The sequence below is a fragment of the Myodes glareolus genome, chromosome 3, assembly GCF_982192425.1.
Source record: "Myodes glareolus chromosome 3, mMyoGla1.1, whole genome shotgun sequence".
Taxonomy (NCBI): domain Eukaryota; kingdom Metazoa; phylum Chordata; class Mammalia; order Rodentia; family Cricetidae; genus Myodes; species Myodes glareolus.
The window spans coordinates 62744185-62756873 of NC_142028.1; the positions used below are offsets into that span (position 1 = coordinate 62744185).

A 12689-nucleotide genomic window follows, 5' to 3' on the forward strand; every position below is an offset into this window, starting at 1 on the left:
ATATTTATTTTATTATCTTTATTCCCTTAATCTATGACTGTCTGTACTCTTTTATATTATAACTGTCTGTATTCTTTTTCCTCTCTTTCTCAAGCCTACATACATTTATCTAGCACTGTGATCCATTTAGAAGTCTTTTCTATCTGAATTTGTCTTTATTATATGCGTATCTATAATTATTTTTTGACCAAGAGTGCCTTTTATTTAATGCTAAGTAGGCGTGGCTAGGACTAACTCTGTAGCCCTCTCTGTTGGCTTCTCCCAGTGAACATGGCAGAGGCATGTTCTGCCTCTGAGGGCCTTGCTCATCACTCCGGCTCTAGGGTCACAGCTGGTCTATGTCACCATTAAGCAATTTGTAACACGTTGCTCACAGACCCCATTTAAGTACAGGACTTCCCGAAAAAGCCAGAGTTCGTTCTGCCAGCATGAACCAGGAAGGCTGATCTTAAAGATACCATGCAATTTTTTGCTGCTAAAGGTCATACAGAGGGGAATCCCACGTCAAATTCCCATAAAATACTGAACAGCTACAAAGAGATAAAGAAGAATTTCAGAGATACTTGGCAGACATCATTGACAGAGTAGGCATCGTCTGTGAAGGGATAAATTAGGAATACTTAGTAGGATGCAGTGTAGGCACAGCTCCATTTTTGTGGTATTCTTGTTAAAGGAACATGACCCGTGGCTCCAGAGACAGCTCATTGTGAAACACTTGCCTGAAGCTCAAGAGTCAGATCTTTACCAGATTAGACTTGATATACATGATCTACAACTGGATCATTCTGTAACAACTGGCTGAACTTGGTGAATGGGGTTTAGGGATTATATGGCTTTATGTGTCAGTGTTAAATTCCTGGTTTTGACACTGTGGAAAAAGGATGCCCTTATTTGCAGGAAGTACATATGTAAGTATTCAGGAATATTGGGGTCATTAGGTTGGGAATTTACCATGGAGTAGAGGAAAATCATTTGCATTATATATGACTTAAGAATCATAATTGAGGGGACTGGAGAGATGGCTCAGAGGTTAAGAGCACTGGCTGCTCTTCCAGAGGTCCTCAGTTGAATTCCCAGCAACCACGTGGTGACTCACAATCATCTATAATGAGATCTGATGTCTTTTTCTGGCATGCAGGCAGACATGCACGCAGAACATTGTATCCATAATAAATCTTAGAAAAGAATCATAACTGATCTGGGAGGTGGTGATGCATGCCTCGAATCCCAGCATTTGGGAGGCAGAGGCAGGTGGATCTCTGGAGGTTGAAGCCAATCTGATGGTCTACAGAACAAGTTTCAGGACAATCCGGGATACACAGAGAAACTCTGTCTCGAAAGCAAAACAAAACAAAAAAGAATCACATTTTTTAGCTGGGCATAGTAGCACATTCCTATAATCCCAGCACGCACATAGTGAGACTTTATATTTAAAACAAAACAAAACAAAAAACAAAAAACTGGAAAAGAAAGCCTTAATTATTTCAAAATCTAAAAGTAGCATAGAAAGCATCAACCAAGCTTTAAATATCAGTAGTTTCAAGAATGAAAGTTTAAAGAGCTCTACTTACCTCCTCCTCATGTGTTGAAGCACACTTACCTGGATACATAGTTTGAATATGTATATTCAAATTGATGTCCCTTAGAGTTGAAAGGTGAATATAGTGGGAAAAAAATAAACTGTGTGTGTGTGAGAGAGAGACAGACAGACAGAGAGAGGGGGGGTATGCAGATAACTTATGTCTACGCAAGCGTCTTTGGAGGCTGGTACCATCGATGTCTTCCTCTGTTGTTCTCCACCTTATCGTGTGAGATGTTTTTGTGTGTGGTGTATGTGCACATATGCATGCATAGGCGCCTGTGTAGGCAGAGCTCAGGGGAGGCATCAAGTGTCCTTCATTTTCTTCCACTTTGTGCCATGGAGATATGGTCTCTCACTTAACCTGGAGCTCGTGTTCTTTTAACGAGGCCGGCAGTCAGCAAGCCCCAACATTTCTCCCGCCTCTGTCCCGCTCAGCCGGGGTTATAGGTGTGGATGGTATTTTTGCTTTTATTCACATGGGTGCCGGGATCTGACCTCACTCTGCATTTCCTGCTTGCACGGTAGACACTGAGCCAACTGAGCCAAATCTTTACCAGCCGGCCAGCTCCTGTCAGCCTTACCGAAGGTGGAGCTCTCTGGTTGGCTCACTAACTGACCAGGAAGACTGGCATCCTCCTGCCTCTGCCTCTTCAGCACTGGGATTGTAGGCACACACTGCTGGCCTTTTCTCTGGGTGCTGGGAGTTTGAACTCGGGTCCTCATGCTCACACAAGCAGTGAGCCCGTCTCCCCAGCTCTAGAGGAAGGCTTCTGTTGTGTGTTTTCTTTAATGTTTTAAAATTTGTGTGTGAATTTAAATGATCTAACCCTCCCCCCACCAAATCTTTCTTGAGGTAAAGCCTGACTATGTGGCCTTGCCTCCCTGAAACTCAATACATAAACCAGGCTGATCTTGAATTCAAAGAAGTCCTTCAGCCTCTGTTTACCTAAGGCTGGGATTAAAGACCTGTGCCACCACCTCTGGCTCTTTCTCTCTTAAAAAAAAGTTTTGGGAGTGAGGGTAGGGGTTGAGATGGTCTCGCGTAACCTGTGCTGACTCAAACACCTTGTCCTTCTGCCCCCATCTCCCAAGTACTGGAATTACAGTTCTGTGCCACCACTCCTGGCTACGAATTATTTTTTTATGATCTGTATGTAGATGGACCATTGAACTATTAGAAAACTAATGTTCCAGTTGGTAGTAAACGTTTCTAGTTTACAGAGCAGTTTCACAAGCATAATCTCATTTGATTTTGATAATCACATTTCATGTGTTTACCAGAGATCAAAAAAAATCATTGTTTATTCCTGTGATGTGCAAATAGACATTATTATGATTCTTTCCTAATAGAGGGGACTGAAGGAGATGAGGCATGACTCTAAGGGCAGGAATACAGTCCACAGGACTTGAACCTACTGCCTCTTATTGAATTCTAATCTGCTGGTGACATTATCAACACGTAATAATAGGGACAACAACAACAGTATAGCTGAGACTAACCTCACTCGCTTACACGGAAAGCTGTATGCGATTACAAAAGTTGCCCGAGGTGTTTGAATAACTTGCATACAGATTCCCACCCCCTTTGTTTACACCGTCAATTAATAGAGTCAGGTGTGACGCTTTAGAGCTTTTGAAACATTTATTCAGGAAAGCTGGGGTGAATTTTTTTTTTCTTCTCCCTTTGGTGGCTCCAAGAAACCCTTTGTTCTTTTTAGTAAAAGACAGATGGGTTTGGCGAGGCCTTTCCTGGTTAAATGAAGACGCCCCTGCTGCTTCGATGACTCCAGCAGTCTCAGGGGAAGGCTGCTTGTCCCGAGTGTTTCTCCTTGGGGATGCGACTGCCTTGCTGTTCCTGTGAGCTGTCGTAATTGGTCCAGAGTGCGCAGCCTTATGAGTGATGTCTTTGTCTCCAACGCTAACAGAACAGCTCAAGAACACCCTTCGAGAAAAAACTTATGAAGGAGAGGCTGGCACAGTGAATGCTTACACAGTGCGATTGATTGTTTTCAAACAAGTTCAACTCATTATATGGCTGGCAGTGAAGACATCTTAATAACAGAAAACAGTCCCATTTTCAGGATGCTTCTATTAGCCAGCTTATTTGTTGAGATTAGTGGGCAGGACACCATCTGTTACCAGAAAATTTCTTTTCATCAAATCTGCCCCCATTAAGAGTCCCAGTTAAGTAACATTAGCTTGCCCTCCGGTTTAATTTCCATAATAACTCAATTCAGGGTATAGAGAGAAAAGGGTAGCTAAGAGGATCTTGTAAATTTTACTGGGGATTTAATTTGGTCATCTCCTTGGTTAAAAAAAAAATAGTAGGAGGAATTCATGTGTGACACAGAAAAAGGCTGAGGAGAGGGGCGCAGAGCTCCAGATGGATGGGGGAGCTTGAAGCAGATAGTTGAATAAGAGTTTGCCTTTCCGATAGCTTTTGGGTGACATCCGGTTTTTTTAAACTTTTGTTTTCTAAGACATATTTAAATTCTTTAGACTCACATAGTGAGGAGATTCTCATTCCATAATTGCTTTGAGGGCCCAATTCTATACATACATGTTGGGGTGTGTGTGTTCATATAAAGCACAGTGAATATTCAGTTGTTATTGCTGTAAATGCTTCTGCTGTGTCACTGAATTTTCTGTTTTTATTCTGCCAAAGGTCCATGACTCCAGCTCAGGCCGACTTGGAGTTTCTTGAGAATGCCAAAAAGTTGTCTATGTATGGAGTTGATCTTCACAAAGCAAAGGTAGTGATAACTTTGCCTTTAACATGTGTGTATTTGCATATGACACAGACCTAGTAATGTATATGGTGCGTTTGTTTTATCACTCTTAACAACATTTATTTATGGTGTTTTATTTATTTATTTTGTTTTTCGAGACAGCGTTTCACTGTGTAGCCCTAGCTATACTGGAACTCTGCTCTCTGTAGACCAGGCTGGCCTCGAACTCAAAGATTGCCTGCCTCTGCCTCCCAAGTGCTGGGATTAAAGGCATGCACCACTGCCATGCTAGAGAATAGCTTCTTAAGGGTTTTTTGGGGGGGAGGGGAGATTGTATGCCTCTAAATATTGAAAAATGAATTGTATTCTTTAAGTGGGAAGATTGTGTGGTATATGAATTCTATATCAATAAAATGTTTCCTATTTACAAAAAATTGCAACCAAAACATGTAAAAATAAAAATATGAACATCAAGAGGAAAATAAGTTGTATTTTCTAAAGTAAAGTTACATTTGAAAATACAGACAGTTAAAAAAAATAAAGAAAATACAGAGAGTCATTAAGGGATATTTCAGTCTTCACAAGCAATGGTATCCAAAGAATCACGTGGGTGTCTGCTAAATATGCGGATTCCAGAGCTCTGCCCAGATTTATAGGCTGGTTCAGAAGCGACTCTAGCTCCGGACTTAATGACCATTCAAATGGTGCTCATGATGCCTGAATCAGAGCCATTTCCCAAGGCCAGTGATTCTAAGTGTGGTCTCTGAGTCAATGGCATTTAACACCATCTAGGAACTTGTTAGAAATACATGTTTCAGGCCTCTCTCAGAGTTAATAATCAGAAGGTGGGGAGGACCTCAGCAGTCTGTGACGAGCTCTCCCAGTGACTCATGAGCTCTGACTGAGCCATAGCTCTTTGGAGAGCCACTGGGGTCAGAAATCAGAAGCGTGAACTTTTATCACAGACCTTCCTAATTAATGCAGGTCATTTGGCTACTAAAATGGCTAGGGGTGCTGCAAAGGGATGATCCCGAGGTCATTTAGAGGAACTAATAGCTGTGATGTAGAGGAGGCTACATCCAGTAAGAAATAAAGGAATAGAGATACCTAGCCACGAAAGGGAAATGAGGCTAGAGATAAAGTCCAGCTGACGGTGTGCTTCCCTAGTGTGCATGGATTCCTGGGTTCAGTTCCCAGTGGTCCCAGCCCTTAGGAAGTAGAGGCAAGAGGATCAGAAGTTCAGGATCATTCTTGGCTATTTTGGAAATTTGAGGCCAGCTTGGGATACATAAGACCCCTTTTCAAATAAATAAATGTTTTAAAGTAAAGAGATTTCTATCATGGCTTCCAGGCATAAACCCAATGACATAAAAATAGAAGTCTACTTTTTAGCTCGGTGTGACAAGTTGTTTAGCAGAACTCTTCAAAGATGTGATAGGCTTATCTCAGAGGATGGTGAACTCTCTTTTGCTCCATTTACTCCAGAATAAGCAGAACAGTCACTTGGTAGGAATTTAGAAGCATCCAAGCATTAGCTCATCCAAGCTTCTGGTCTCTACTTAGACCTGTGGACGATTTTCCGGGTTCTCCTTGTCCTAGTGAAACTTTATTGCACAGCCATGGCTTTCTAAAGCCCTCGCTGTGCTCTGGATTGTTCTGCACTGGGCACCTTGCCTCCCATGCCCCTGGAGAGTGCTGTTAGGACCTGTGTGTCAGCCGAAATCTGCTAGGTTTCACTTCTCATTTCCTAATGGAGGCTGGCGTCAGGAGTGCATGGAGTCAGGTAACGTGTGCCCTTTCAAAATGTCACAAAGCAATGTTCCTCCCAGTAATGTCATCAAAAGAGGAAGAAAGCTAACAAACTGGTTCAGTGGGTAAAGGCACCTGGTGCCAAGCCGGGTGAGCTTTTTGAGCCCCGAGACCCACAGGTGGAAGAAGACAGCCAGCCCCAGCAAGTTGTCCTCTCACCCCAACAAGTGCTTTCATGGTGGCAGGTCTGGGCCCACCCATAATTAATTAATTGTGTTTAAATTTTTAAAATTTGTATGTTTGTTGGTGTTTTGCCTGCATGTATGCCTATATGAGTGTGTCAGATCCCCTAGAATAAGAGTTACAGGCAGTTGTGAGCTGCCGTGTGGGCACCGGGAATTGAACCCGGGTCCTCTGGGGAAACAGTCAGTGAGTGCTTTTAACCACTGAGCCATCTCTCCAGCCCTTTAAAAGAAATTTAAGAAAAGAAAGATAGTTGTAACCACGTTTAAAAACGTGAGAGGGTACCAAGTGGTGGTGGCGGCGCACGCCTTTAATTCCAGCACTCGGGAGGCAGAGGCAGGAGGATCTCTGTGAGTTTGAGGTCAGCTTGGTCTACAAGAGCTAGTTCCACGACAGGCTCCAAAAAGCTACAGTGAAACCCTGTCTCAAACAAAACAACAACAACAATAACAACAAAAATAAAAACACAAAACAAAACAAAAAAGCATTCTCAGCTACATGGTCTTGGAATTGAAGCTGGATTTCTTTATCTGCGTAATTCTTTTAACACACTTAGGTAATTACAATTTTCCTCTGTACTCATTTTAGGAAAAGTAGTCGGGAAGCATTTAACTTTGGGTTTGATTACTTAACTAGATAAATAATCATATAATTAATTCAGGTGCAGATTATTTTATTTGAATTATGTGTTTAATATTTTTTAACTTTTTTCTCAGTAACTAGGTACATTGATATAGTGCTTTAGTATTCTTTCTAGGCTTAGGGACAGTATTTATAATTCAATATACTTAGCATCAAGTTTTTTTACTGTCAGATCTCTTTGCTAACTTTCTACAGTAATAAGCACGCACACGTCACAGTGGGTGTGTGTGGGCCAGAGGACAATGTAGAAGTTTTCCACTCTACCATAGAGACTCTGGGGATTGCGCTCAGGTTGTCAGGCTTGGTGACAAACCGCTGGCCTAAGAGTGATGACTCTTACCATGATGCCAGTAAGATCACTGAAGTTGTCTTCTGAAACATAATACTCCAGTGGATGATGACTATTTAAGTTTTTTGTTTGTTTGTTTTTTTCAAGATAGGGTTTCTCTGTGTAGCCCTGGCTGTCCAAGAGCTCGGTCTATAGACCAGGCTGGCCTCAAACTCACAGAGATCCTCCTTCCTCTCCCTTTTGAGTGCTGGGATTAAAGTTGTGGGCCACCACCACCCGTCTTAAGTTTTGTTTTTATTGTATGCTTTGTAGCTGTTTTGGGTTGCTGATCTCCTCAGATTGTTTAATAATAGGCAATAATGTGTTGAACACTTCACTCAAGTGAAATCTGATACTTCTCTGTTTCAGGACTTGGAGGGAGTGGATATCATCCTAGGAGTCTGCTCTAGTGGCCTTTTGGTTTACAAAGATAAGTTGAGAATTAACCGTTTTCCTTGGCCCAAAGTGCTGAAGATTTCTTACAAACGTAGCAGCTTCTTCATCAAGATCCGACCCGGAGAGGTACACAACTTAAGTTCCTTTTCTCCCAAACCAAATGTAGACTGAAACATCCCTTCTAGCTGGGCATAATTGGCAAATGCTTGCAATCCCTCTACGTGTAATCCTGGAGGCTGAAGCAGGAGGAAAACTGCAAAATCAGGTTGGGTTTGAGTTATTCGGAAGACCTTGTCTTAAGCATGAATGAATGAAACACCGGGCAGTGGTGGTGCACGCCTATTATCCCAGCACTCGGGAGGCAGAGGCAGGCCGATCTCAGCGAGTTCAAGGCCAGTCTGGTCTACAGAGTGAGTTCCAGGGACAGCCAGGGCTACACAGAGGAACCCTGTCTTGAAAGAAAAGCAGTAAATGAATGACTCAGACATTCCTCTTCCCATTTCCCATGATGTCATTTAAGAAGTTCTCATTCAGCTAATCTAGCACTTGTAAAATGGGGGAAATGTAGCAAAAATAATAAAAACCCAGAGCTAGATATTGGCATTCAACCCAAAAACCAGAAAAACAAAGCAGCCAAGCCACTAGAGAAGTCTTACCTCTACCAAGGCTAGGCGACTGCAGTAAAAGCAGACTAAACAGACAGAGCCTCTCTCTCTCCTTCCATTTTATATTCCCTCTAGTGCTGGGCTTAAAGGTGTGAGCCATCACCATGTGGATTTGTTTCTGCATTGATCTTGTGTAGCTCAGGGTGGCCTTGAGCTCACAGAGATCCATCTGCCTCTATCTCCCAAAACTTGGGATTAAAGATGTGTGCCACCACTGCCTGACCTCTAGTGACTTAGCTTTGCCCTTCTGATATTCAGGCAAGCTTTATTTATTAAAACATAAATAAAATATCACTATAAGAAAAGATGGTCAGAACTTCCAAGTCCGTACACACAAGAACTGTCTTTAACACCTAGAAAACAAAACAAAACAACAATAACCAAAACTCAGTAACTGGTGGTCAAATTTCATTTTATACCCATCGATTTAGCTTTTATATTGAAGTACTATGGTGGTACAACAGGTTGTTTTGTTTTTACACAGGATCTCTGTTTCTCTGACTGTCCTGGAGATTTATTTAATTTAAGCATGTATGTGGGAAGGATATGTGTATGGACATGTACACATGAATGTAGGTGCCCCCGGAGGCCAGAGACACTGGATCCCCCTGGAGCCAGAGCTACAGGCAATTGTGAGCCACCAGACATGGATGCTGGGAACGGAACTTGGGTCCTGTGCAAGAGCAGTATCTGTCCTAACCCCTGAGTTCTTTATTTTCTGTGACTTCCTAGACAAAAGACTCGGAAGCTGAGCTTCCTTATATTCAAGAAGGATAATAACTTTTCTGTTCCAGTCCACTTGAAGATGGAATGAGATGATTGGGGAGCTCTAGGCAGAGAAGGCCTGTGCTTATGGACGATGGCTTTGTGTGTGTATATCACCATCTGCTGGTGAAAAGTGGTACTGTCTCAACCTGGACATTCTGGATGTGCCTTGAAGAACTGTTTCATACCATAATCATTTACTTGTGCAAGCGCCTATCAGTGTCTTTCCTCAGTTAAAATCCAGGAGTCGTAACAACAAAGAATTTTTCGAGACAGTGTCTGACTGTGTAGACCCAGCAGGCCTGGAACCTGCAGGATCTGATTGTCCTATCTGCCAGTGCTGTCATTAAAAGGCATGTGCCACCGTGCCCAGCTAACCAAGAAATGTTTATTAAACAGTTTTGTTTGTGACAATGACTATTCTAGGGGCTCTAAATATAACAGTAAGTAAAAAGATGCCATTCTTCAACCAGCTTGCATTTTAATGTAGAAAAGGAGAAAAGCATACATGTGTAGAAATATTGATAAATGTTGTGGGAAATCCTTGGCATTGAAGTCTCAAATGTCCATTATATAGTAAAATGCTTAATTCTTTCTCGAAGCAGCTGAGAACAGCAGGATTCTGAGAAGTGGAGTGCCATGACTCCAGCAGAGGTCTGCACCATTTTGTAGCTGAGTGAGCAGATAGCTTCTAGAGCACAGCTTCTTCATGTATGAGGTTATAGCTGTAGTGTCTACTCATACTGTTGCTGGCAGTAGCTCACTCAAAAGAAGCCTGCTTCCTTTCCACCTTACAAAGTGGGCTTGAGGTGGAAACAGGTTAGACCAAAAGCATGTGTTCGAAGTAGCCGTTGCAGTACCAGTCTGAAAGGCACTTACAGGTCAGTAAAGAAGGGGCTAGAGAGATGGTTCGGTGGTTAAGAGCGCTGACTGCCCTTCCAGGGGACCCAAGTTCAATTCCCAGCACCCACATGGCAGCTCACAACTGTCTGTAACTCCAGGCTCCAACAACCTCACAGAGACATACATACAGGCAAAACACCAATAAAATAAAAATGAATTTTTAAAAAATGGGAAAAGAAAACTTGTAGCTATCCAAGAACAAGGAACTAAGTGTCAGAGACTTACTGCAAAATGTGGTGACTGTAGGTTATACATGAGTGTGTCCTTGAAAACTGCTGAGGGTGCACTAGCTCTGATTTTATAGGCAGGCCAGTGAGGGCTACATAGTGAGACCCTTCCTTAAAAAGAAAAAAGAAAATAAAAAAGTAATCTGGTTTGAGACAAATGTTTAGCTCCCCTTACTAATTCCTGTTGCATAATAATATTGACTGGCTGGAGAAATGACTGGACATTTTGTTCTCTGATTATTGAGTAATTTGAAGTTACAGGTGCAGGTGTGTGCCTGAGGAAAAGCAGTTCTAACAGCCAGAAGAAAAGCTGAATGAAGTGTGTCTCACAAGAACCCCTGTGTTCTGTGTTCTAAAAAACAAAAAAGATGCATAAGTAATAGAAGACTTATTTCCTGCCCTTTTTGCTTTAGAAAAAGTCTCCCACACTGAGCAGATTTCTTTTAGTTAGAAAAAAATTTAGTGTATTTTTTTTTAATTTTTGAGAATATTGTGTATGGATGTTTTGCATGCATGTATGTCTATGCACCACATGTATGCTTAGTACCCACGGAGGTCAGAAGAGGGTGTTAGATCCCCGGGGTATGGAGCAACAGTTGGTTGTGAGCCACCATGTGGGTTCTGGAAATGGAACCTCAATCCTCTGGAACCACTAAGCCATCTCTCCAACCTGAAGACATTCTTTTTATTTAAAAATATCTCTTTGGTGATATCATATTTTTCTGGCTCTGTATCACTGTCATCAGATAATACTTATGTTCTGTGTATATTTGTATCTTTATAGCAAGAACAGTATGAAAGTACCATTGGCTTCAAGCTTCCCAGTTACCGAGCAGCTAAGAAATTATGGAAAGTCTGTGTGGAGCATCACACGTTTTTCAGGTATGGTCCTCACTCCAGCGGTTCTCAAGGACGCGTTATTTGTGCACATTTATTATTCATAGCCTGCTGTCAAAATTGTCTTCTCTGTGGGGCTGCCATTTTATTTAGCTCAGGTGAGAGGGAGCCAAGGAAACTAACCTAGGAAAGTGAATCTAGCTGCCCCTCTTTGGTTGCAGAGCATGCCTCAGCATTCCCACAGCACCTTTCCATGCACCATAAAAGGACAGCCGAAGTGAGGCTGAGAACTGGTGCTTACTAGGGGCTCTCGTTGCTTTCACAGCAGCTGAACTCGGTCCTGGGCTTGGGCTGTTACAGTCCAGCCTCCTAATAGCTTTGTAGCCTTAAGCAAGGAACTTCTTTCTGGGATGTTTCAATATCCTGTGTCTGTAAAATGATGAAAACATTTCAGGGATGTAGTGTAAATCCTACAGTGCTATCAGCCATTTTGAAAATCATAAAATCTTATCTATAGAGGCTTAACAGTCTTTTAATATAGTTCCCTACTAAACTTATTCTGGTTGTTTGAGATATGGCATACATTTACAATAAGTATTGCTTGACTAGAAATCTCTTAACCACAAGAATTTTGTTGATATTTAGTTTTATAGTCACAGTGATAAAATTAAAATAACACAATTATTATGATCTTTTTTCTCTCCCAGACTGACTTCTACAGACACCATTCCCAAAAGTAAATTTCTTGCCCTGGGTTCTAAATTTCGATACAGTGGCCGGACTCAGGCGCAGACCAGACAAGCCAGTGCTCTGATTGACAGGCCCGCCCCGCACTTTGAGCGGACAGCAAGCAAACGGGCCTCCAGGAGCCTTGATGGAGGTTTGTATTAGATAGTATTGAGACCCTTGGAGAAAGAGAAAGGAAGTATAAGGGGTTTTTGTTCGGCTGGTTTTGGTTTTGTATGGCTTTGAGACAAGCACTTTCTGTATCTCAGGCTGACCTCGAGTTCCTTAGCCTCCTGTCCTGACCTCCTGAGTGCTGGAATTACACACGAGCCACCATGCCCAACTGGGAAGTCTGGTTCTTTATAAGAGAATCTAACTGTCTCTGGTTTACAAAGAACCTCGGTGGTAAAGTGATAGCGATGTTACTGTCTAATTCAGACCTAAAAACCACGCGCGGGGCTGATGCTGTGCGCCTTTACTTAGCACTCCCAGCACCTGGAGGCAGAAGCAGGTGGATCTCTGTGCCAGCCTGGTCTGCACAGTGAGTTCCAGGCCAGCCAGGGCCATGTAGTGAGACCCTGTCTCAAAAGCACACAAACAAAAAGCCCAACAACTGAGTTAAGAAAGCCATCTCAAGAAAATGTGAGCTGAAGTTTCACTGCAGGGCAGCAGTGAATGAATACCAATAGACTTATGTAAGTATTTAACTCATTTTTACTTTGTTCAATCTCTTATTTTTCACTTCCTGTGTGCTTAGTATTCCCTGGAGATACTGCTGTGGGTATCAAACATGGCCTCTGTCTTCATGGAATTTTCATCCCATAGGTCGAAACAGAAACAAGTAAAACAGGTAGAGACCGGAGTGGGAAAACGAGGTGCAAAATGTCTCCAGGTGGG

The 12689-nt window shown here is 42.3% G+C and overlaps 1 protein-coding gene across 22 annotated transcripts in view; it reads left to right on the forward strand.

Annotated features, from left to right (window-relative positions):
* Epb41 (erythrocyte membrane protein band 4.1) overlaps positions 1 to 12689 on the forward strand; it is a 156912-nt gene that overhangs the window by 96325 nt on the left and 47898 nt on the right. For all 22 annotated transcript variants that reach the window (XM_085686691.2, XM_085686690.2, XM_085686689.2 and 19 more), the window contains 4 exons: positions 4248 to 4335; positions 7643 to 7795; positions 11014 to 11111; positions 11774 to 11946. In XM_085686691.2, the coding sequence (XP_085542817.2) occupies positions 4248 to 4335; positions 7643 to 7795; positions 11014 to 11111; positions 11774 to 11946 (512 nt within the window). The remainder of the gene's footprint in view (positions 1 to 4247; positions 4336 to 7642; positions 7796 to 11013; positions 11112 to 11773; positions 11947 to 12689) is intronic.